Here is a 22523-nt window from a genome sequence, read left to right on the forward strand (position 1 = left end):
GCAAAGTTCAGATTTAATTCAGTTCAGATTTGAATGTTCAGAGTGAGATTCTTCCTTCTTTGAAATTTGTCTTGCTATGACTTTAAAGAGTAGATAAACACAGATTGGTTTACTTTTAGCACTTACACTGTTCTTTCTGACTAGGAGTCGGTTCCTAATGCTTTGAGAAAATCTGGATGAGCAATTTAAATTACCTGCAAAGCAAATATTGTGATAGTGGCAGTGATAACTTTAACTGTGGTTAGTGTTCCTTTGAGCTGATGAATTTTCCCACCGCTTGCTTCTCATCCATGAAGGAAAGGCTGTGTCAAATTCAGATTGACCTCAGGGAAAGCATGGCTAAAAAGCAAGGAAAGTATTTTCCAGTAATATTGAGATATGATAGCTGAAACTAAATTGTGCTTGACTATCTCAGTGCATATCTAAAAGACCTTCTTTATGTCAGCCTAGTTTATCCAGAGTTACATCAATATAAATTGGAGCAGAAAATGTTCCACTTAAAAATCAGTAATAAATTTGAAGGCAGCTCTATTGGAGAATCCAATGTGTTGTCTTTTTTTCTGGATTTGTTGTCTGCAGATCAAGACCATTTTCTCCACTGGAGATTGCTGAAAGGTGAGGTATCTAGTAGCAACACCAGGTATGTTACCGAACAGGTGTAAAAAAAAACAAAACTGTTCTGGCTACCTTTGAGAAATATTTATGGTTAATAAGACAAGACTACTCTTTTCTGAGGCAGTAGGACTGTCCAGTTTTCCAGGTGGACATCTTGCTTCCTGGGTGTGAGCCATATTAAACATCCTGGGGCATCCAAAAATGATGGAAGTATACACTAAATATTGTTCATATTTGTGTTTTAAATAATCTAAGATGAAGTTGTTTCTGAAACTCCAAGATCTTGAACAAAAATATTTTGCCAGCTATGTATGTGGGATCGTATGCACCCTGAAAAGAAACCATACCAAAACCAAATGCAAACAAAACCTAGAACTTGTTTTTCTGGGCATGTGAGAAGCATTCTGGGTTTTGGAAAAAAAGTTTGTTTCTAGTTGTATAGTAGGAATATAGTGTTGTGAACAACCAGAAGTAACCTAGCTTACATGGTGAGAGGGAAGTGCTCGTATTGTGACAGGGAGCCATTTGTATACAAACCTCATACAAAATATGTAAAATCATGATTAAATATATAGATGCATGTTTTTTCTTAGCTGCATTATCACTGCACAGTCTTAATTCTGCTAGTAATATTCATTAATATCCTTTATCCAGAAGATATATAAAAATACTTTATTCTGAGTATTTGAAAGGTGCTGGATAAAATGTCAGTATTGCCTTGTGTTTTCTGCACCTGAACTTGACATCTAGCTTTTATCTTAGTCCAAGGCTGTAGAAACTTTTTGAGTCAGAGACCCATTGCAGAGCCTTAGTGTATGGATGGGCTGTGTGCATCATGGCAGTACAAATATATAGCTGTAACTTTGTGTTGTAGGTCAGCTCTGCTTGGACAGCACAAAAAAGTGAGTTAGGCTGTGGTTCTAAATGAGGTGTCAGTAAATGCACTGTGAGTTTTTTCTATGCTGTGGGTGGAAGATGAGCAGCAGTGATAGCTGCTGCTGTGCCAGCAAGCTAAAGAATGGCTGAAAAGCCTGACTGCAGCTGCTGGTGGACTCGTCTTTCAGCAGTGGATACATCTCTGGGCTCTGCTGTCTGCAGCCTCCTGTATGCTTTCTAAATGCTTACAAAGATGATTACAAAGATGATTAAGGGATTGGAGCATCTGTCCCAGGAGGAAAGACTAAGCGAGCCGGGCCTGTTTAGCCAAGAGAAGAGAAGATTGAGAGGGGATCTCATCAATCTCTGCAAATACCTGAGGGGGCCATGTAAAGATGATGGGGCCAAACTCTTCTTAGTGGTGGCCAGTGACAGGGCAAGGGGTAATAGGTATAAATTAAACCACAGGAGGTTTCATTGCTGTATGAGGAAGAACTTCTTTACAGTTCAGGAGACAGAGCACTGGAACAGGCTACCCAGAGAGGTGGTGGAGTCTCCTTCTCAGGAGATACTCAAAACCTGCCCAGATGCCATCCTGCATAATATGCTCTGGCTGACCCTGCTTGAGCAAGGGGGTTGAACTAGGTGATCTCTGGAGGTCCCTTCCAACCTCAACAATTCTTTGATTCTGTAAATGCAAATGAATAAAATAAAAGGGTGAAAATTAATCTTCTGTTCTGGAAAGCTCTATTCTTTTCATTTTGGAGGGGGGAGGTAAGAAAAGGTTAAATAGAGAATGCACAGTTTAGGAGCGCGTGTGGTCTGCAAAGGAACCTCAGCATGAAACTTTGTTCCTCTAACAAGACTGAGGCTGGACCATGAGGTTATATTACTCTTCAGTGAGATGTGTAGAGCCCTGTTGTCATTTAGAAAGTTACAAAAGATGGCCCTGTTAACCTCTGCCTTGTGGCTGCCATTTGCTCACTGTCAGTGGATGGGGAGCTCTGAAGAGCAGCATGGTGGCTCCAGGCAAGAAAGCCTGGCAAGGGTAGGCAGCACAACTGGGAGGAGTAGGGATGAGAGCTGAGAGGCAGGGAAGAGGAGTTGTGGGCTTATGCTGCTAAGTTCTCAGTAAATATTTAAGTGCTTAATAAGATGATGTATTTTTTTTTTTTGCACAATGAGTGGGATTTCTGTAAGGGAATTCTGAAATTTGGAAGCGATATATTACATTGAAACTAACTACTGAGACTGCCGCCAGCCCATGGTTTCTGGAATTTTAATAACTTATTATGACCATTTCCCTTCTGGTCCATGAAAATATTTGAGCATTTTTAATTTGTTTTATCCTCATTATTAAACATTACTTATTGGTGAACTGTGTTCTTCTAGTAACCCATGCCCTTTAAACCTGAAGGCTTAACAGACCGCATAGCACTCTTTTTTCCTTCTCACCACTCCCATGGATTAAGGTGTGGTGCTAGTTGCAATTTTTTGTGGTTTCATGAGAAGACCATTTTGCAAATAACATAGTTTCTTACGTTTTCAGTTGGAAACCACCCACTGCTATAACCTTCCACTTCATTGCTGTTCATGTATTACTGATAAAATCTATCAATAAATCTCTGGGAATCGTGTGGTTACTAAGGTTAAGATAAATGCATGTTTAGGATGTGTGCACATTTTCTTCATCATGCTGGGTTTGCATTTTCATTCTTTGGAAAACAGACTGTTGCAGTTTCCCTTCTTGTGTTTTAAAATTAATATTTCTCTTTTGGAATGCCTCATTTAACTAGCAGGGATATCAAGATCACCTTAAAAAATTGGCAACAGTCATTTACTGTACAAACTGGGGACAGCTTGTATAACAGGCAATAGTCAACAGGATAAGATTTAGGTTCCTTTCCCAGCTGTGTCCCACATTCAAGGACTAAATACACCTTATAAAATTTCTGCACTTTGCTTGACACTGGTTTAATAAGGTTATAGTCAGACAGAGTAAGCACTGTTGTGAGGATTAACGTAAATATCCAGAAGAACTTTGAGTTTCTTTTTTTAGAATTCATAATCATTGCACATCTTTAGATGATACTTTCTTTAAAAAAAAAAAAAAAAAACAAAAAAAAACACTAGTTTTTTGAGTGCTGCTGCTGATTTATTCTGATGATGTCAAGCCTCAATTGTAGACTTTGATACAGAAGTTTGCAGAGTACTTACTTCATCTGCCTAGCGACTACAAACCATTTGACATCCTAACTGCTGGTTAATGTTTTCATTTGTCTTTCCTTACTATTGTAGCTTATTTCTTCTATTTCCTTATATCTTTAGGAAGCCAGTTGGATGGGGGCCTCACATAGCTCTTCAATGACATGTCAGTAAACTACTGATAGCATTTGTTATCATCCCATGATCTCCATCTGCTCTCTGAATTTATGTCTTATCATACCTCTGAGTAGCAATTCTTAGTGCCAGCTTCTGGGCAAAATTCCTGTAGCTGTGATTTATCAGTTGGTGCTTGCTGATACCCGAAGATAAACATGGAACGTGGTTTTAATCAGTGGGTTACGACTTCAATAAGTTAGTGTGCTGAAGTGTGTAAGTGGCATTACATGTGAGTTTCTGTTCCCAGTGACTTACCCATATCATCTTCAGAGATGATGGACGATTTAGGGGATTTGTCTGTGCATGATCCATGAATCCCAGTTTCACATTATGAGCGCTTTTAGCGCATCCCTATCAAATTACACCTTGATTTAATTGACAGACTGCCTTCCAGGGTGTCTTTTTAGGATGGGAGATTTTGGCATGAAATACCTGCAGGTGAACAGGGGAATATTATTAAACTTCGATTGTATTTCATTCAAGCAAAAATTCTCCTCTGCTAAGAAGGCAAAATCCATGAAAACAGTCTATCCTTGAGGTCCTGCAACCAGGTCTCCTGATTCTTGCACTGTTGACATTGACATGCCCTAGAAATTTTCAGACGTTGTATGCAGCCCTGTGCATGCTTATGGGCACAACTGCTCACAGGCAGTCAAAACCAACGAGTGAGCATGTTTTAGAGGTGCAAGGCATAGTGTTAGGACTCAGGAATTCGTCACAGCTAATTTTGGCTGACATGTACTCCCACTGTGGCTTTCCATGCATGCAGAAGAAGCCAAGGCAACCTACCAGAGGTCACTACTTCCCGTCCTTAGTATCTGCAAATGAGGCGGTGTTGTAACATCTATAAGATGAGGGAGGGAGGCATGTTGGTTGTAGAAAATCTGTTGCTTGAGAATAGTGATGTGAGGGAAAAAAATACCCTTCTTTTGTTCTGTAGGTGAAAGTTGATACAATGCTCTGTAAACATCCTATCCTGTAGACCCCTAACTGTGGAAAATGCAAGAAGTCTGTCATGGTCACCTTACTCTGCAGTGTTGAACAGTGGAAAGAAAACTGAAATGCGCTTCTCTATTTTTAGTCTTTCTTCATATCATGTTCTCACGAGTGCTCTCCCCATCAATCTTTGCCCTGCTGCATGCAGTCAGTGGGCAGTATCGTCTTACTGGATCACCACGCCGGCTTTACTGCTGTAATCTGTAGGCTGTAAGCCGGCTGCATGTGTGAATTGGCTACGCCGAGGAAGCTGGCCATAAACAACGGTGAGTTTATACAGCTTCCTCCACCACCTCCATCCACGTGGTGCCTGGGGAGAGGACTGATATCAGCAGGGCAGCATCCTGCCACTTCAGAGACTGCTGTTCTGCGTGAAAATCAGAGAGGAAGGGGATCAGTCACACACCACACGTAGTAATGGATTGTATAAAACATGGGGTTTACTTCTACCATTCCTCTTCAGAGGCTTGCTGGCTGTTTGCGGTGGGATATATTCTCCTTGCCCTTCTCCCCTGACAGCAGGGTTAGATTGCTTCCAGCATGGGGGCGGCTGTGTGGGAGCCCACGGACAAGGCTGTGGGGAGCTGAGATCCCCACAATGGCAGGACTCTCTCTCCCAGCATGAAGTATCAGTTTTACATTCAAAGTCCTAGGGTACATGAAGGGAAATAAGGGAATAGGAGGTACCCGGCACCCAGGACCTTTCTGCTCTCTTTGCTGGCATGAGCAGAGGAGGCTGTGTGGCTTTGCTTAGAGCTCTGAGCCCGGGTTTTCCTCACACAGCCCCTGGCTCTGGTGGTCACCTGGTGGCAGGGCTGTGCCCTGCTGTGCTTAGCCCCAGGCAGGCGCTGTCTTTTCAGACCTGTTCATGCTTTGGCCTATGTCTGGATTTGTCTGCTTCAGATATCTGTAAAAATACTGCTACTAATAAAAGTCTTCACTTTCTGCTTAAAGTACATGTAGAAGGTAGAAAGATATGCTCACAGAAATTTCCTTTTTTATTTAATTCCATTTTTGCATGTAGAGAAGTCCGCTATATGGTGGACAGTACAAGATTTTGTTTTATTTTTTTTAGTTTGATTTACTGGTGACATTAATATGTAACATCTGTGGCAGAAATAAAGTGCAGGGTTTTATAGTAATCAAACTGCATCTACAGTTAAAAAAAAAAAAAGGCTTATATTAATGAAATATAAGTATTTATCTGTATGACATCGTATGACAACATGACTGTGTTGCTTACAGCCTAGGATAGTGGTTGTGTTACTCATGGGAGGTGCAGATACCTTCTGCAAGCTAGCAAATCCTCACCATCCCAGAAAAAAAATTGAAAAGTTACTACTTTCTCTGTTGAATCAAACAGGTAATGCATTGAAGCACAGCTGCTGCTGCTCCTGCTTCTCCGGCAGAGGAACTCCCGAAGCAGGGAGTTAGGGTGCTAATTATCTTGGTGGGTATGGGTTTCTGTCTTCCAAGTGAGAACATGTTAGGCTCTCTGGTGAGGCTAAAGAGAGCAAGGGCTTTGAAAAGGGACTGGCAGCTGGGAAATAGTTTTAAGAGCAATTGAGCAAGCATTTTTTCACTCACAGAATAGAAAGAGGATTTCAGACAAAATGAAACTTCCTACAGATACGTGACCCTTTGCAGAGAATAAAGTGGAAGAACATGGAAGACAGAAAATGAAGGGAAGAAAGCAGTCCGAAAAGTGTTAATTTTGGCTGCATGAAAAGTTTTGCTACAGGGGTCTCCAGGTAAACCACTGTGCAGATTACGAGACCCACACTAAAATAATGGATTTATCATCTTCTATCACAGAAAGTAATAGCAATAATGATAGTGATGTGCTTTAAGGAGAAATATTGACAGTAGGCCTTGATATGGCAAGGAGAGGGCTTTGATTTAAATCTCTAAGTCCTCAGCCAGATATAGCCAAAGGAAGCAGGTTGAGAAGGCAACATAGGGATTGTTTCCAAGTGCACCTTCTCTCTGCAGGTTACAGCTGTACTTTCAGTAATTGAGAAGAGCTGCTCTGACATGCACTGTGTCCTCGGCCACCTGTCGTGGATAGTATGCTGTTTCCCCACAAGGCATTCAGACAATGCTTCTCTACTTACCAGATAAATCCACAAATGAAGTAAATAATAATAAAAAGGAATAGAAAAAAAAATCAGGCAAAAGGGGCATCGGTAGAGATTATAATTACCTCTGTAATCAGCAGCATGGAGCATGTTCTAGCAGTTACTGTTGTACAGCAGCAGTTGCCCAACCTTCTCTTTGGCTACAAGGATGAGCTGTGGTTTGGTCAGCGTGGCTCTAGCTAGCAGGCTACAACTGGGATCCAGTTTGCAGCGTGTTTTCTTTCTGGCCCACAGCCTTTCCCTCAAAGCAGTGTGGGAACATAATGCCGGCAGCCCAGGCTGCTGGAGCATGTCAGTGGCTCCTCTTGTCCACAACCAGCTGATCTGCGCCGTTTGTCATCATGTTGGGTAGAGGGCAGTTGGGCAAATGACATGCTCGGGGGTTGGTATAGCATTCAGGAGAAGGGGCTGCCTTTCTGGTAGTACAGAAGTAGGGAATATCAGAAAACTGGGGTCTGAGCGATGGTATTGTGCAACCTGGATGCAGGTCTAGCTTGATTTAATAATGCATGTTCCTCCTCCTGCTGCAGCATGAGACGTCACTGGAGTTTTGATGAGTACCTGGTTTTAGGCGTTTTTTGGTCAGAGACCGAGTTTTCTTGGTGAAAGTACTCAACTTTTGAGTCAAGTGCATGTTGTTGAAGTCTAAAGATGTACAGCAGCCTTGCGTTCTCCTTCAGCCTGTGTTTAGGCACTGGAATACAAAGATTTTTTTATTGTTACTTTTTCCTGTTATTGATATTTATTCAGATTTACAGTATTTCATGTGTCTGCCATTTGGTAAAGGTGTGCACATGCAACAGCACTACTCCTTCAACATTCTTGCTTATCTCTAATGATTTTCATACGTGCAGATTCCTGCTCTATAGAGGATATATTTGATATATAGAGAAGATATAATTGTTTCTTTCAGGGCAGGAAAAAATATTTTACAAGGTAATGTCGCTTTTACCCACATTAACATTACTATGTTAACATTTCTAATTTTAACATGTAATTTTAACATTACCACATTAATGTCTGGCAATAAACAATTTATTTAAACAATAATATTTATTATTGTTTAGCTTTTATTATGTTTTTAAAGCTAAGCGGGGGCCTGTTTTCAAAGGATAATAGGTGTCTAGATGAAAACGTCCCATGTGAATTTGCATTTCGTTTCTGACCTTTGGCCATGGAAAAAAAAAATAGTTTCAATCAATCTGTAAAGAACTTTTTGCTCATTTTGTTCTTTTCTTGACAGTTTTCTCTCATTTCCAATTCGTACAATTACTGTTTTATCCTCAGAGGTTAGTGTTGTCATCATTTTGTTCCTCTGGAGATCTTTCTCAGGTGATTGCAGAGGAGGAGGCAGTCATCAGATGCGAAGCTCCTAACAGACATTCTTCCCGATAGACTCGGAGCGATGAAAGACAAATGGGGAGAATGTCAAACCCAGCGAGGGAGGCAGAGCCATTCGGCAAGCCTCTTCTAGTCTGTGGAGAGATTCAGGAAATAGGGTGGAAAAATTGTGCAATGTGATTAGAACAAACCTTGCTCCATAAATCAATCTAAAGAGACCAGCATTTATTTTTGTTTCTCTTATAAAGTAAGCTAAATGTTTTGCTCTAACTGCAGAGAAGCAATAAAACACCAGTGAAGGCAAAGGTTATAAACAAATCATTCGGTGCTGACAGAAGGTCCGTAGATGCTGACAAGAAACAAATAAAGCGAATAAGCCCGGTGCTCTGTTCTGATAAATTTTGTTGATTTCTGCACCGTGTCATTATGGCTGCAGCCTGCTCTGTTATCTCCTAGCTCCAAACCTTTCATTATGGCTTCAGATGATAACAGCTGTTGATATGCTGCAGGAGGTTGCAGTGACTACCATGGGGGTAAAGTACCACTTGCTAAGAAATAATTAGGAAAAACCCCATGGCGGGGTAGCTTTGATCTGCTCCTGCTGTTGTCCTTGCAGAAGGCTATATGCCGATACTGCATCAGTTTCCCGGATGAGTTCATGAAACTTTATGAGAGCACACATACTCTATAAAGCAATATAACCAGAAAGGTCCCACTTGCTGTGTCACTGCAAGCCACGTGCTGCTGCTGCAGCGTGCCCGGACTTTGTCAGACTGCTTTGTGAGGATGGGCCTGCAACCGCCATCCTCGCATCCGAGCATTTTTAATGAAGAACTGTCTCCCTTTACCCTAAGTAAGCAAAAACCCAGCCATTTGTTTCAAGTTTGTTTCTGATCTGATGCTGGGAGGACATGGAGGCTAGAGGTGCAGTCTCGGGGAACTTTTCGCAGCAGAGAGCACAAGCTGTGCGTGCGTGGGATAACCTGATCCTGGCACATGCTGCTGGAATGCTGGAAAACTGCCAAAGCACCTGCAGGCTTTTTCTTGGCAGGAGCCTTAGAAAGGGCCCGGTTCCTTATTTCTTGCTAAAAGTTGGTAAAAGACTGAGAAAAATATACATGTACATATGTGGAGAAAAATGGGATTGGAGGACAAAAGGAGCATATAGGAGGTTATGCTTTTAAAACTGTCTACAATACTGGGGAAAAAAAAAGACTCTGGACTGTTTTTTGTTTGTTTGTTTGTTTTTTAAGAAACCCATTCTGAGATGGAGTTTGAAAGAAACTCCTCTTTATTCAATAAACAGGCTGTGTGGAGTTACTTGAGAGTTGGAGTTACTGTGAGATTTCCATTCCTCTGTAACACACCACACCACACTAGCTAAAGATGCTACAGTGCTCCTGCAATGCTCAAATGTTTTTGGAGAATCACGGCTCCGCTGGAGCTTTTGTTCTTCACTGTTAAATGTACATTTGTATTAGTGGACAGAAAAAGTTATTTATTGCTGTCATTGGAGTAGCCCTGAAACTATCATCTACTGCCTTTGAGCTAGCATACTACATGCTGCAATCCGGCCTGCCTCACCAGAATTCCCAAACCTTTTACTCATCTACAGCTTATGAGTATAAATGAATATTATTAAAATGAATATCTGAGTATAAATGAAATGAAAACAAATTCAGGCAGTCCCAGGGATGCCATTCCAATGGCTTACTGCACAAATGCATTTCAAGGACAGGCTGGGACTAGGAGGCTGCAAGAAGGTACAGTACAGATGTCCATCACAGAAGAGATGAGAAGGCTTTCTGGGATGTGCCTACTTGCTTGCCCACTGCTGCTTGTTGTTGTTCTTAAAGACACTGAAGTTGCATTTGAATATGCTTGTTTTCTTCCTGTTGGAAAAAAAAAAATAAAATAAAAAAATAAAAACAAACAAACAAACAACAACAACAAAACTCTTTTTTTTTTTTTTTGGTGGTGATGAGGGGTAGATTTAATTTGGTAACCAAATACCAAATGTGGATTATTGAGTGTTAGGACTAGGACCTGTGACTCTGCTTACACCATCTCAGTTGCAAAGAACATGGGGATAGAGAATTGAGTGCTGTAATTCATAACCATCCTAACAAGAGCATCTAAAATCCAAAGGTCAGATCAATGTCTGATCCAAACCCTTTGTCGTCTTTGGATTTTCGGAGAATGAATCTTGTCCAGTGCATGTGTTGTGTAATATTTTTTTCTTTATGACTCTGGCACGCAGTTGCATCTTAGAAGTTTTCATGGTCTAGTTGACGTTTCACAGGGTTCCTTCCTTGCCGAGCAGTGGAATGCTGTGTTGCTTTTGGTGGGTTGCCACACCGCGTTGTCTAACCCCAGGCTAAGGGATTTTATTTATTTTTATTTCACATTGTTTCAGCTGTTTTCACTTTTCTTTTATTGTTTTCCATCCTCTAGCAGAATTTCTTCATGGATGTGGCAGCACATTGGGTTTCTTGGTTTATGAGTTGAAGTTAGTTAAAAAGCCCAGTGGATTTGTTTGCCCTTAGCTGAGGAAATTTTAACACTGAAGCAGCAATGGAATGAAAGGTGATGCTTTGGGAGCTGAGCTCTTATCAAAATGGGGGAGAAATGGGAAAGTTGTTCTGCTAGAACAATGCTGGCCTGATCTTTTTTCTAGTTCTCTTGTTCCTATTCAGTTGAAGTCATTGGATGAGACACTCTTGTAAATGTGAAAGTATTTGCTAAAGTCTTTGCTAAAACATATACCACAGTAGTTTGCAATGTAACTGTACGTTTGGTTAAATTGCATGTGTGTATATACTCTGGGATCTTCTGTCCTCTACAATCTCTGTGTTGTGTGTGTTTGTTTTTTTCCAGCTACGGTTTTAAAAGATTTTTTTTTGGTAGTTTTTGCTTTTCTGAGCCCTTGTTGTTTCTATGTTTTCAGTTCTTGATTATATAGGTTTTCTGTTACTAAGACTATTAAATGACATTCTTCATTTTTTTTTTGTACATATTTTTGTACATTTTTTTTTGTCTCTGAGCCAGTTAAATGATCAATTAAGCTGTCACTGTGAATGAAATCTGAATACATTTGTATATCAGTAGCAAGATAAATGTTGGCTGTCCAGTCTAAGGACTATAACTTAGCATTCAGTCTTCTGTTATTTTCTTGGTTTCAGTGAACAGGTAAGTACTGTTACCTTTCATAATAGAATGACTGTTCACAGTGAGGCTACTGAAGGGTTTACTGTAATAATAATGTGAAACTGATATGAAGGAACTCATCTTGAACAATAAAAGGTAGCTCCATTTACTGACCTAGAAAAGGAGGAAATGTCTACAGGCTTCATTCTCATTTCTCTTGTAGGATTACCTCGATTGTATCACTGACCAATCCAAGCTGTCCCTGGGGACAGAAGAGAGATCAGCCTTGTTTGGAAACATACGGGATATCTACCATTTCAACAGGTAAATTAGTGTTTAACTAAATGAAGCAGCCTGTGTTGATGGGAGGGAGCAAACCAAGTAAATAGTTTTTTATCACTGTAATACAGCCAAGATATATAAATTGAGAAATGGTATTTGATTCTCAGCTGGGTTGGTTTGCTGAGATCAGATTATGTAGCTGCTGGTTTAATGAATCAAGCGTGGTCTTCATTTACTACTTCTGTTTTCATGCTGGGTATTTCCATAAATATAAACCTAACCTGCTCTGTGCTCCAGCTGAACCTAGTGCAAGACCACCATGAATTAAACTTTTGTCTCACTAAACAGGCAATATTTTATCCCTATTATATTAGGTCCTTTGGAGTACTGACATATATCTGGTTTTTGTAACATTTTAAACTACTAGGCACTCCCTGAAATAATTTATCAAAGCTGTGTTCAAGTACCTTGCTATGTATTGAATACTTCTGTTAGGTATCTTTACAGCCTTCTCTGAAACTCTGCAAATGGGATTCTAGCATATAATGGGAACTTCAAGTAAAATTTCTCTTGCTTCTATAGCTGGTCCCAGATTGTGTGAGATCTGCAGTATCTGCAGTTTTAGGAGCATGCTACTGCTACTTTTGACTGAATCCTCTGTTATAAAAAATAATTAACTTACTCAGTATTTAAGGAAAACCTGAACATGTGATCAATGCAACAAACCTAATGGCATAAAGTTCCCATGTCTTCTATGTCCCATTATTCCTGTAAAAGATGTCTTCGCCTTACTGTAGTTGACAAAAGATATCCCAAACTGTTGTAATCTTTGAAGAACACCAAATAATTTCCTTAAATAAAAAGAGGATTCTGAAGTGAAGGACCCCTGTCAAAGAGCTTCTTTAGTATTTTTCTGTCATCATGGGAAAGTATTTTAAAGTGCTTCTGCTGCTGGGGATCACTGTTCAGCATCAAAGGGGAGAGTGGAGGTAGATTATTTAGAGATGTTGGACAAAGTTGAAACCTAAAATCCTTTTCTGAGTCTTGCATCTACAGCACAGTATGGGAAATACACTTTCAGGAAAGCTGCTAAGTCCTGCTTCATCTACAACTTCTGACTTGATTGAATATCTAACATGATGGAAAATACATAGTGGTAGTCTGATCCTGTGTTTTAGAGCCATGAGACAGTGACTGTGAGCTTCCTAATAGTCACAGGATGGGAAAAAAAAAAAAAAAAAAAAAAAAAAACAAAAACAGACGTGGCCATTGTATTTTCTGATCCTTCAAAGCCAGAGAAATAGCAGGGTACGTAGTTGGGACACACTTATATAGGCATCATTGCAAATATTACTGAATAAAAGTACCTTTTTAATCATGATACAGAATAAATGATTTGAGGGAGAGAAAAAAGGATTTCCAGAGGTTAAAAGAAAGAAAAAAAAAAAGATTTAAAAAAAATAATAATAATTTGGGAGCTCCTAGGGATAGATATGTTAGAATGGTTAAATCTCACTGGAAAGTTGTCCAAAGCCTCTAGTAAATTGCTAATGTATTTCAGGCATCACGATTCAAAATTCTACATGGAAATTGTGAGATTTTTTAAGAGTCAACACGCACTGTAGATCCTAATATAGCTTCAAGGATAAAGTTCCCTCCTGTGTGAAACTTGGCATGTAGCTTCTGGGTCCTGAACATACTCTATAGCCTCTTCGTTTATTTTTACCTTTGAATAAGTTCCACTTGGCAGTTCTGAGTTAGTAGTTTCAGATGCTTTTTGTGAGAATGATTTCATAGTTTCAGAATGACCATGTTTTTCTCAACTCTGAATGTGATGATTAATCAGTGATGAAACTTTTTAATCTTGGGCTTCTGTGGCCTGTATAGATGTGAGAAATGCCATTTACTGAAATGACTTTTTGTCAGGTGTTGTATTGAATAGCAGAAATGATAGTCAGGATGCTAACTGCTAGTCCTTTGTGATCTCTTTTTGGAAAGCTGTTTCTTAAAGTAGAATTATTGACCATATTCCACCAGTCCTTCTCCATCTGTTGGAAGAAGCTCCCTCACTATTTATTGATTTATTCGGAAGGGGGAAGCATCCTCTAAATCATCATTTGCTGCCTTACTTCTCTGGCCTCTCCTGTTGAGATTCTTTCCAGCAACGATTTGGGATAAATTCGCAATAGCGTGACTTCATTCTGAAATGGGAATTCTGTGGTGAAACATGCATAGGTTCATACTTCTACCAACACTCAGCCGGTCTTAAGAGAGGCCAAGCTGAAACCTCTGCTGCCAACAGAGATCGTGCATGCTCTTTGTCCATCAGTGACTACTGAAGCACGCAGATGCTGTGCAGGGCTCTTCGGTACAGCTGCCATCTTCAGCAGTTCCTCTGCTCTGAGCTTCATGGTGGCAGTGGTTGACTTCTTGTTGGGAAGAGCCTTCATAAAACCTGTAAGAGCTCGCCTTTAAAGGAAAAGGAATTTTTTTTGAGTGTGGAGATACTAGTTTTTGTCACAAAATATTTGTAGCAGTGTGATTATATCAAGTATAATTTATATCTTTTTTTAGTAAAAATCTGAACTCTTCAGATAAATTTTCTAGATTTTTATATAATGAAATTATTCAGCCACAAGGACCAGATTGTGCTTGCTATGTCCCTTTTAGCTTTGAATGTTGTTAGGCATCATGATAATGATTTTTTTTGATAATACGTTAGCATTTATGGTTAGGCTGCACACTGCAACTGTTTTTCATCATGGGTGAAATTTTCAGCAGGACAAATAATGCTGTTCCCTTTCTGCCTCTTTCTGTTCCTTCTATTCCACCAAAGCTGGCCCATCCGAGATGCCTGTCATTATCATCTTTCTTTTTCACCAATTCAGATCAAGAACGAGATGAAAAAATCCTGGGTCTTTTTTAAAATAGTGTGGTGATGATACAATGAATACAATGAAAAAGTGCATAACTTGTTTGTGTGCAAGTATTAGTTATCTACAGACCTGTAAATGGATTTAACTTATTCCTCTTCACCTCCTGTAGTCAGCATCTTCATACGGACCTAACAGTCTTTACCCACTGAGAGGGGAAGTTAAGTGTTTCGTCTTGAAAATAATTCATGCTCCAAAATGTCAGAACATCCTAAAAGATAGTGTAATGAGACTTATGTTCATTTGACTTGTAAAGGTAACAAGTTCATTTCATAAAAAATTGTCTGTCTTTCTACATTTACCTCTCTCATCCCAAAGGACTTATCATTAGCTATTGATGATGATCACATTTTTCCAGACCATAACAACCCAAGCTGCATAATTTAGTTCATGGTTTTAAAGAGCACTGGCATTCGTGATGTATTTCAGCTTGAGTCTTGTTAGCAGTTCAGCTGCAAGAGCATCACATTTTTTCCCAGTGCTTCCTTGTGCTCCCTTCCTGCCTGGGCCATTGGCATAAGTAACCATGGATGCTAAGAGCTCCATTACTATCTGTGGAAAGTGTAAAACATCTGGATACCCAGGTGAAGGGAACTTCTGCTTTCTCTCCACTACTTCTGTTGTCAGGTGTTTAAATGCATAATTATAAACTCTCTCTTTCACACGTCAGTGTGTTATTATAGGGATTTCTTTAAGTTTTTCGCAGATTCGCTGTTGTTACACAGTGGCAGGCTGCTTTTACCAATCCCATTCTTTGTCTCATCTGCAAGATGAGACAAAAGAGAGTGCAGTACAGCTAACAAAATCATTCAAAGCACAACCCTTACATTTTGTGCTTGTGCTGAAGACACGAGCCACCAACACATTTACTGCATAAACCTGGACCCATTGCATGAATATATGAAAACTTTAAATGCAATATTACTGTATCATGCAGGAAAAATAATATAGTATTAAAGGAGACCAGTAGGAACAAAATGGCAATTGAATGTATTCTAAAACATCAGGAGAACCTCTACTTACAGGAATACGCTGAGCTTGTTCAGTGTATTTGATGTTATTTCCAAAACTCATTTGTGGAAACAGCTGTTATAATTAATGGTTATGCTCAGCATTGCTACAGCTTCTTTCTTTTGCTGATTTAAAGGATCTTCACTGATGTGGGCTATCAAGCAAGGGTCATATTTTTATTCTGATTTTAATGAAGGGAAAATCTGAGGTGTGGAGGTTAAATTATTGCTATACAGAGTGGCTTAGTGACCGCCTAACCTAAGTTCTTTGTCTGTCTTTTTTTCAATGTGACTGATTACTGATTTCTCCCCTTCCTTCCCCCAGTAATTACAGGAGCAAAGAACAAGTCAGGAAATTTTTCTGTTTTACTCCTATTCTTACTTACACAGGGAAATTGTGTCTGCTTAGAAGGGAAAAGGGTAGTTCCCTAGATACAAGTTTAGCAACTCTTATGCAAAACTCATTCAGGGAACCAGCTGTGAACTGGGAGAGAAGTAGCACTAAACGAAAAAACATCTGATGAGAAAATTCTTTTATTTTTATTTTTATTTTTATTCCTGTTGGTATTCTGAGTACATCTTTCAGTAAGACTAAAGAATATTAGGATCAACGAGAGACCTTTGAGGTTTTCTTCTGCTGCTTGAACTCTTTCTTTCACTGAATTGGCTTTCCAGAACTGAATTTCATATGATAGTGAACATACTCCATTATTGCTTTGCTCCTGTTATAGTGAATTCATTTCCTGCTTGGCATGTCAAAAATATAAAATCCTCTCAGTTAGATTTTATTTTTATGCATGTAGAATTTATATATTCCCTTCCAGAAAACTTTTTCCTGGCTCACCACTTTTCTTCAGTGAAGAGACCCACTAAAGGTAGACAAATCTTCCTGTGTGAACTTATTACTGTTCTTCTTGTATATGTAACACATTCCTGCTTCTCATCCATGTTTTTCGGACTAGCTCCTCATCCACCTCAGTCACGTCAAGCTACTGAAACATACAAAATCTTTATAGGACAGGGCATGTGCTTCAGCGTGTTTTAAATTTTGTTTGGTTTGACTGTGTCAGCTGATGTACAAGCTAAACAACCCTCTGACTACACCACTATGCGTTTCATAGAAGAGCAGTCATTCTGGAGAAAGGCACTCATCTTTGCATAGATTGGCAGTCCATGGTCATTGTGGTGACTTGCATGTTTAAGTATGTGGGAATACCATTTTCCTAGCATGCTCATCTGTCTCCAGAGAGAAAGCTTCTCTACATGGCTTCATACCTAGGAGGAAGAGACCATAAAGTTTTGTGGTCGCTTGACTTTATTAGTTTTTTGACAGGAGCAAGTATTCCAGTGCTGCAGTTACTATGACGCCACCATTTGTTAGAATCAATTAAAGCGTATATAAAGTCAATTAATGTGACTTATCATATTGGCAAAAAAGATAAGCAGTTGTTTATTTTGATCACACGTTGTGGTACCAGAACTGGAATTTCTGTGCATGTGCAGGTAACAGCTTGATTGTGCATAAGAAAAAAATATGTTTGGTACATGTGGAGATACAGTGCAGCTGTGGACATCCAAATCTGAGTGTCTTATCTGTATGGGAGAGGAGCAATGCCTGTAGCACTGAACAGAGCTAAGATACTGTTGTGTTTTATGCGTTAGGAACCAGAACTGTATGTTTGACTCAGTCCAGTTTTGACCCTGTTTTATAAGATGGTGTATTTATATTCTGAAAAGAAACAAAGAAGTCTGTTTACGTGGGCCAGTTCATTGGAAAATGGAAGGTCTATGCAGGGGAGCCAGAGGGTTTCTAGTAACCTTTTTTGGACTACCTCCATCATAAGTGCTTTGGGTATCACTGCCATGAACAGTGGAAGTGTCTGGCTCTAGGGTATATGTGTGTGTCTATTCTGAGATGTGAAATAATTGTCTTGGATTTTTCTGTTCTTTGTTTTAGTGAACTTCTGCAAGATTTGGAAAACTGTGAAAATGATCCTGTTGCTATAGCAGACTGTTTTGTTTCCAAGGTAAGAGGCTACTGCAAGATTCTGCAGTACAACGCCTATTGCAGAATGATATGGGAAAGTAAAATTAATTACTTTCGAGACCTAATTTTTATTTCAACCAAGAAAAGTTAGCAAATCAACAGAAAACAAAGGAATTTCTCTTGGTAGACAATAGTGGTATGTCTCTGTTCCGTGTTTAAAAATTTATCTAGCAGCTGATCTTTTGTAAGGACTGGAAGAACCTAGTGTTGGATGTATTTTTGCCACATTGCAGTCAGGCTTGTGGCATGTTGTTATCACTTCAAACAAACTATGTCGAATTGAAGGAGAATGTAGTAAGGGCAAATGCAAAGTCTTATGCCTGAAATGGAACAACCCCACCTGTGGGCAGGTTCTGGCTGACCAGTGAACAGCTCAGCAGAAAAGGATCTGGGGTCATGGAGCACAAGTGTATCTGCGGTACGCCATTGCAGTGAAGGCCAACAGCATCTTGGGATATATTAGCAAAAATGTAGTCAGCGGATTTAGAGAACCTGCTTCTCTTCCCTTCTGTGCAGCACTTGTAAGACTACATAAGGAATACTGTGATGAATTTTGGACTTCTGGTACAAGAAAGACATTGACATACTGGAGTGAGCCAGTAGGTCAGGAGAATGAAAAATATGGTGTACTAAGGCTGACAAAACAAGATTTGTTTAGCTTGAACAAGAAAAAGCTGAGCAGAAATGTCTACTGCTGTCTACCTAACAAGAAAATATAGAGAAGACAAAGTCCAACTGCTTTTGGAAGGAGTACAATGAGGGGTAAATAAGGGGTAGTGGACACAAGTTACAACAAGGGAAATTCCAGTTTGATTTAATGATTTTCAGGTTTGTTGTTTAGCCATAAGAGGGTGGTCAAACATCAAATGGACTGCAGAGAGGTTGTAGCATCTCCTTCTTTAAAGATATTTAGAGCTCTAGAAGATGAGCAATGTGATCTAAATGGTCCTGCTCTGAGTAGGAGGAAGGATGAGATGACTTTCAGAGTTCCCACCCAATCTAAATTATCCTACGATCTGCTGATTTTGGGGGTCATTCCAGAACTGAGGGTCCCAGTTATTCCTGTGGGTTCTACCACAGAGAAAATGTGGACACCATTGTCATACCTTGTGTGTCATGTAAGTTGTTCCTGTGCTGATGCCCAGTTGCGAGGCCTTCATGATATTTAGAGATGTCAGAATTTGGAGTTTGTACATCGTGCTGCCATATTGCATGCTTGTATCTGGGACTACTACTGGCTGAGACACAAAACAGAGGTGGTGCAAGAGATAATAACTAGTCCAGGAAAAAGTTGCTCCCTCAGTGATATTGGCCAGCTGAAAGTAGTTTTCTGATAGACTTTCTGGCCATTAGTTCCAAAATCCATCTGTGTATTATTGCTTGCTTGTGCTTTTTTGTTCCCTTGTCAAATGCTTTTAGCATTTGTATTATTGGCAGGCAACTGCCTAATGGCTCAGAAATTGCTGGAGACTGCAATCCTAGTGAACATTTTTAACTTCATCCAGACGAGTGCAAACACTTAAAAGCAAAATCAAACAATACCAAAATACCCCACAGTTCTGTTTTTGGCTGTGAAGATGTCATTACAGTAACTGGTGACTGTCTTAACAGACTCCAGTTGTCCATTCTTGGTTGCTCGTATCTTCCCAGCATTGAGTAGTGGAAACAAAACATCCTTTTTTGGCAGTATGCAGTCCTTAAAGTCTTACGGGACTTTAGCCACTTATTGTTTGATTACTTTGAGTGTGCTAGATCTTCACTGTGACTTACACACGGGGATAATTTCATACCAAAGTCATAGCTCATGGCTTTAACTAATGGATGTAGCTCCAGTGGAGCTTCTTTAGTGTTTTCAGTGGAGCTGTGCTTTGGGTTAAACTGGCTCCATTTTTTTTCACCCTACTGATTCACTTGTGAATATCCTAGATGTTAGGAATTTAAACACATAATCAAGTTTTCACTGTAGGTACTATGTTTACTTTTTGCATTTCATGAAACTCAGTAACTGAATGAAGTAATAGCCTTTTCTTTCTTCAGGATTCATGTGAAATGGCGAAAATTTGTTTTGCCTGAATAATAGAATAGTTATGGTTAAAGTAAAAAATCTAGTAAGCTTATTTTTGTAAGGTCTAGTTTTGAGCTGTTTACAATGGACTGTTTCTTTGAACTTGAATTTGTTAGTTGGTTTTGTTTAGTAAAATTTGTTGCATAGCTTTTCATGTTTCCCTTATGCAATCATATATCATTGTTTCTTGCACATAGCATTCATGTTTGAGTAGTAAACAGCCTTGCAACTTTTATTTCTGAGGGAAAAACAGTAAGGATTATCAAATCACATTAGCATACTTTGAACAAAGACTCACAATTGTGGATTTGAGTCTTTATCATTTATTCTGTTGAGTGCCCAAAGTAAATAGCTACTAAAGTGGCAGCTTTTACTTGTTAACAACTTCATCAAGACATTGTTACTGTAAACCATCCAGTAACATAAAACTCACTAACAGATAAAATAACCATGCAAAGTTATCAGACAGTAGAAATATTTAACAACTGCTTACAACTTTATACTAAGCCCTTGTTCTTCCAAATGCTTTTAAAATCCATTAATAACCCATGGGGAAATAAAGATACAAATGCAGAAAAGCACACCTTTTCTTAATTTGCTGTCTGATCATGATTTGCTGATTTTAGCTATCTGCCTCAAGAAGCGAAGGGGGATGAATGGGTTTTTATTTAAACGGTGTGGGGGGCCTGCTGCTCTGAAATAACTTGTCACTTAGGGTCGTGGTGTAATAGTGTCATTCCTACCAGCCCTGGGCCTGCCTCTTCATGTAGGAGAACTGTTTTAAATGTCTTAGAGATGTTTTGCCGCTATCTGTAATCAGAGGCTGATAAAAGGTTCCAGTGCTATAGCTTGATTATTCACATAGAAGTTTGTTTACTTTTTCTTGCCAACTCAGTCTTTAATTTTCATAGTAATGATGCCAATGTTAATTAGAAGATAGACTTCAGTATTCCACACGTTTACATTTAAGTGAGTTGTTGTAAAAGAAAAGCTTAATTCTGGCATATCGCTCTTCTCACTCAGTGCCCCAGAAATTTAGAACATATGTTTTCTGAAAGACAAACCAACAGCTTAACCAAGGGGAAAGGGAGAATTACTCTAATCTCCCATCTCATTAATGAAGAGGAGATCCAGGCAATTGGCTTAAGCTTACGCTCTCACTCAGCTCATGTTTTCAGTCTCTATTTTCTTTTAAAGTGCCTTTTATGGCTATAAAAAAGCACAGTGCACCAAGAGTTGAGAGATCAGGGTTGTAGCCATGTGCTTGGCTCTTCGCTCCATGCGTAGGAGACACACAGTGAATTGATTCAGCAGCAGGGGACAAACTAAGTATAGCTGTGATCTTATTGTGCTTGGCTTTGCTCTTCTTTGTAGTCAGTGCAGATGAACTTGGCTTTGGTCTCAGATTTATTTTTTTTCCTCTGCCATAACAGCTTTGGGCCCCCAGATTAAAAATGATCTCTGGAGTGATTCCAGTCTCTCTTGAGTGATCACTTTTAATCTGGTTTGAAGGCAGTTAAGGTGAATGTAATGACTTTCAAGCTGAGGAAGCATGAGCATCTAAAGAAATACCAATGAGCATAGCTACTATTTAACTTGTGGTGTGAAAGTATTGATTGAAATATATTAAATCAATTTTAGCCCTGGCTTTTAGTTTGCTTCTGAACGTAGTTCACAGCATTGGCTTTAGCCTGCATGGTGTCTGCCCTGATATGCCTCACAGTAATACAGCACTCTCTCTGGGAAGCTTGCTGTAAAGTAGGTAGGATCAGCTCTGCACATGAACTTGTAGTCCCTTCTCTCAAGGTGGCAGAGGTGTGAGGTAACCAGGCAGTCCATGGGAGCACAGGCATCTTGACTGTTTCCTCAGGCTTCCTTCCTCAGCCTTAGGAAGAGGTTGTGGTTATATGCGGGGGGGGGGCGGGCGAAGATTATGGGGTATGTTTTAGATCAGTGGGATGGATTTATTATCAAGTAACAACCTTCTTTGATTGCAGTGGAGAAGGAACAGATTAACTTCTAAATTGTGTAACTGAGATGTATTTGAGAACAAATCTGCAAAAGTTTACAGAAAATACCCGTTTGGTTTCTACCTGATCAGCATTTCTAAGAGATCAGGTTTCTTTACATACTGTGAAATGGAAATCTGTGGCTCTGTTGGCTACCCTCCCAATGTGTTCACACGACTACTGCTGATGCCTAAACAAGGTATATGTTGTTGATTCGTACCAGCTTAAGTCTGAGTGAGCATCAACAATCTCATTCTGGAGACAAAATACATATAACTGACCTTCTACTGGCACATGGCTCAGTGAAAGTAAATGCTATCTAATGGTTTTGTGTGATGAAATGAGCTGTGGTGAAATGAAGTAAGTGCACATAGAAGTTCAGTATGAAATTTGGAATAAACTCCCATCAGAAAGCAGGGGTGATTGTGAAACCATTTTAAAATTTTTAGAGGTATTGAGGGCATGAGGAACTAATTTTTTATTTTATTTTATTTTATTTTTTGGTATACAGACTTGTTCCAGATAATAGCTAGACTACAGCTCTTTTATAGCCAAAAATTCCACTGAAAATAGTTTTGACGTCATGTAGAAAACAAAATGAAAAAAGTGGAAGAGCGTGAAAAGGCTTCTGGGGATTTTGGCCTTGCTATTGATTTTGTGGGGAATGTGCATTAATCCATTC

General features: G+C 39.5%; 1 protein-coding gene across 5 annotated transcripts in view; it reads left to right on the top strand.

The window, feature by feature from the left end:
- PLEKHG1 (pleckstrin homology and RhoGEF domain containing G1) overlaps positions 1–22523 on the top strand; it is a 135406-nt gene that overhangs the window by 91043 nt on the left and 21840 nt on the right. For all 5 annotated transcript variants that reach the window (XM_082757218.1, XM_082757215.1, XM_082757216.1 and 2 more), the window contains 2 exons: positions 11719–11819; positions 17678–17747. In XM_082757218.1, coding sequence (XP_082613344.1) covers positions 11719–11819; positions 17678–17747 — 171 coding nt within the window. The remainder of the gene's footprint in view (positions 1–11718; positions 11820–17677; positions 17748–22523) is intronic.

Source organism: Aythya marila (genome assembly GCF_965140915.1).
Source record: "Aythya marila genome assembly, chromosome: 3".
NCBI lineage: Eukaryota > Metazoa > Chordata > Aves > Anseriformes > Anatidae > Aythya > Aythya marila.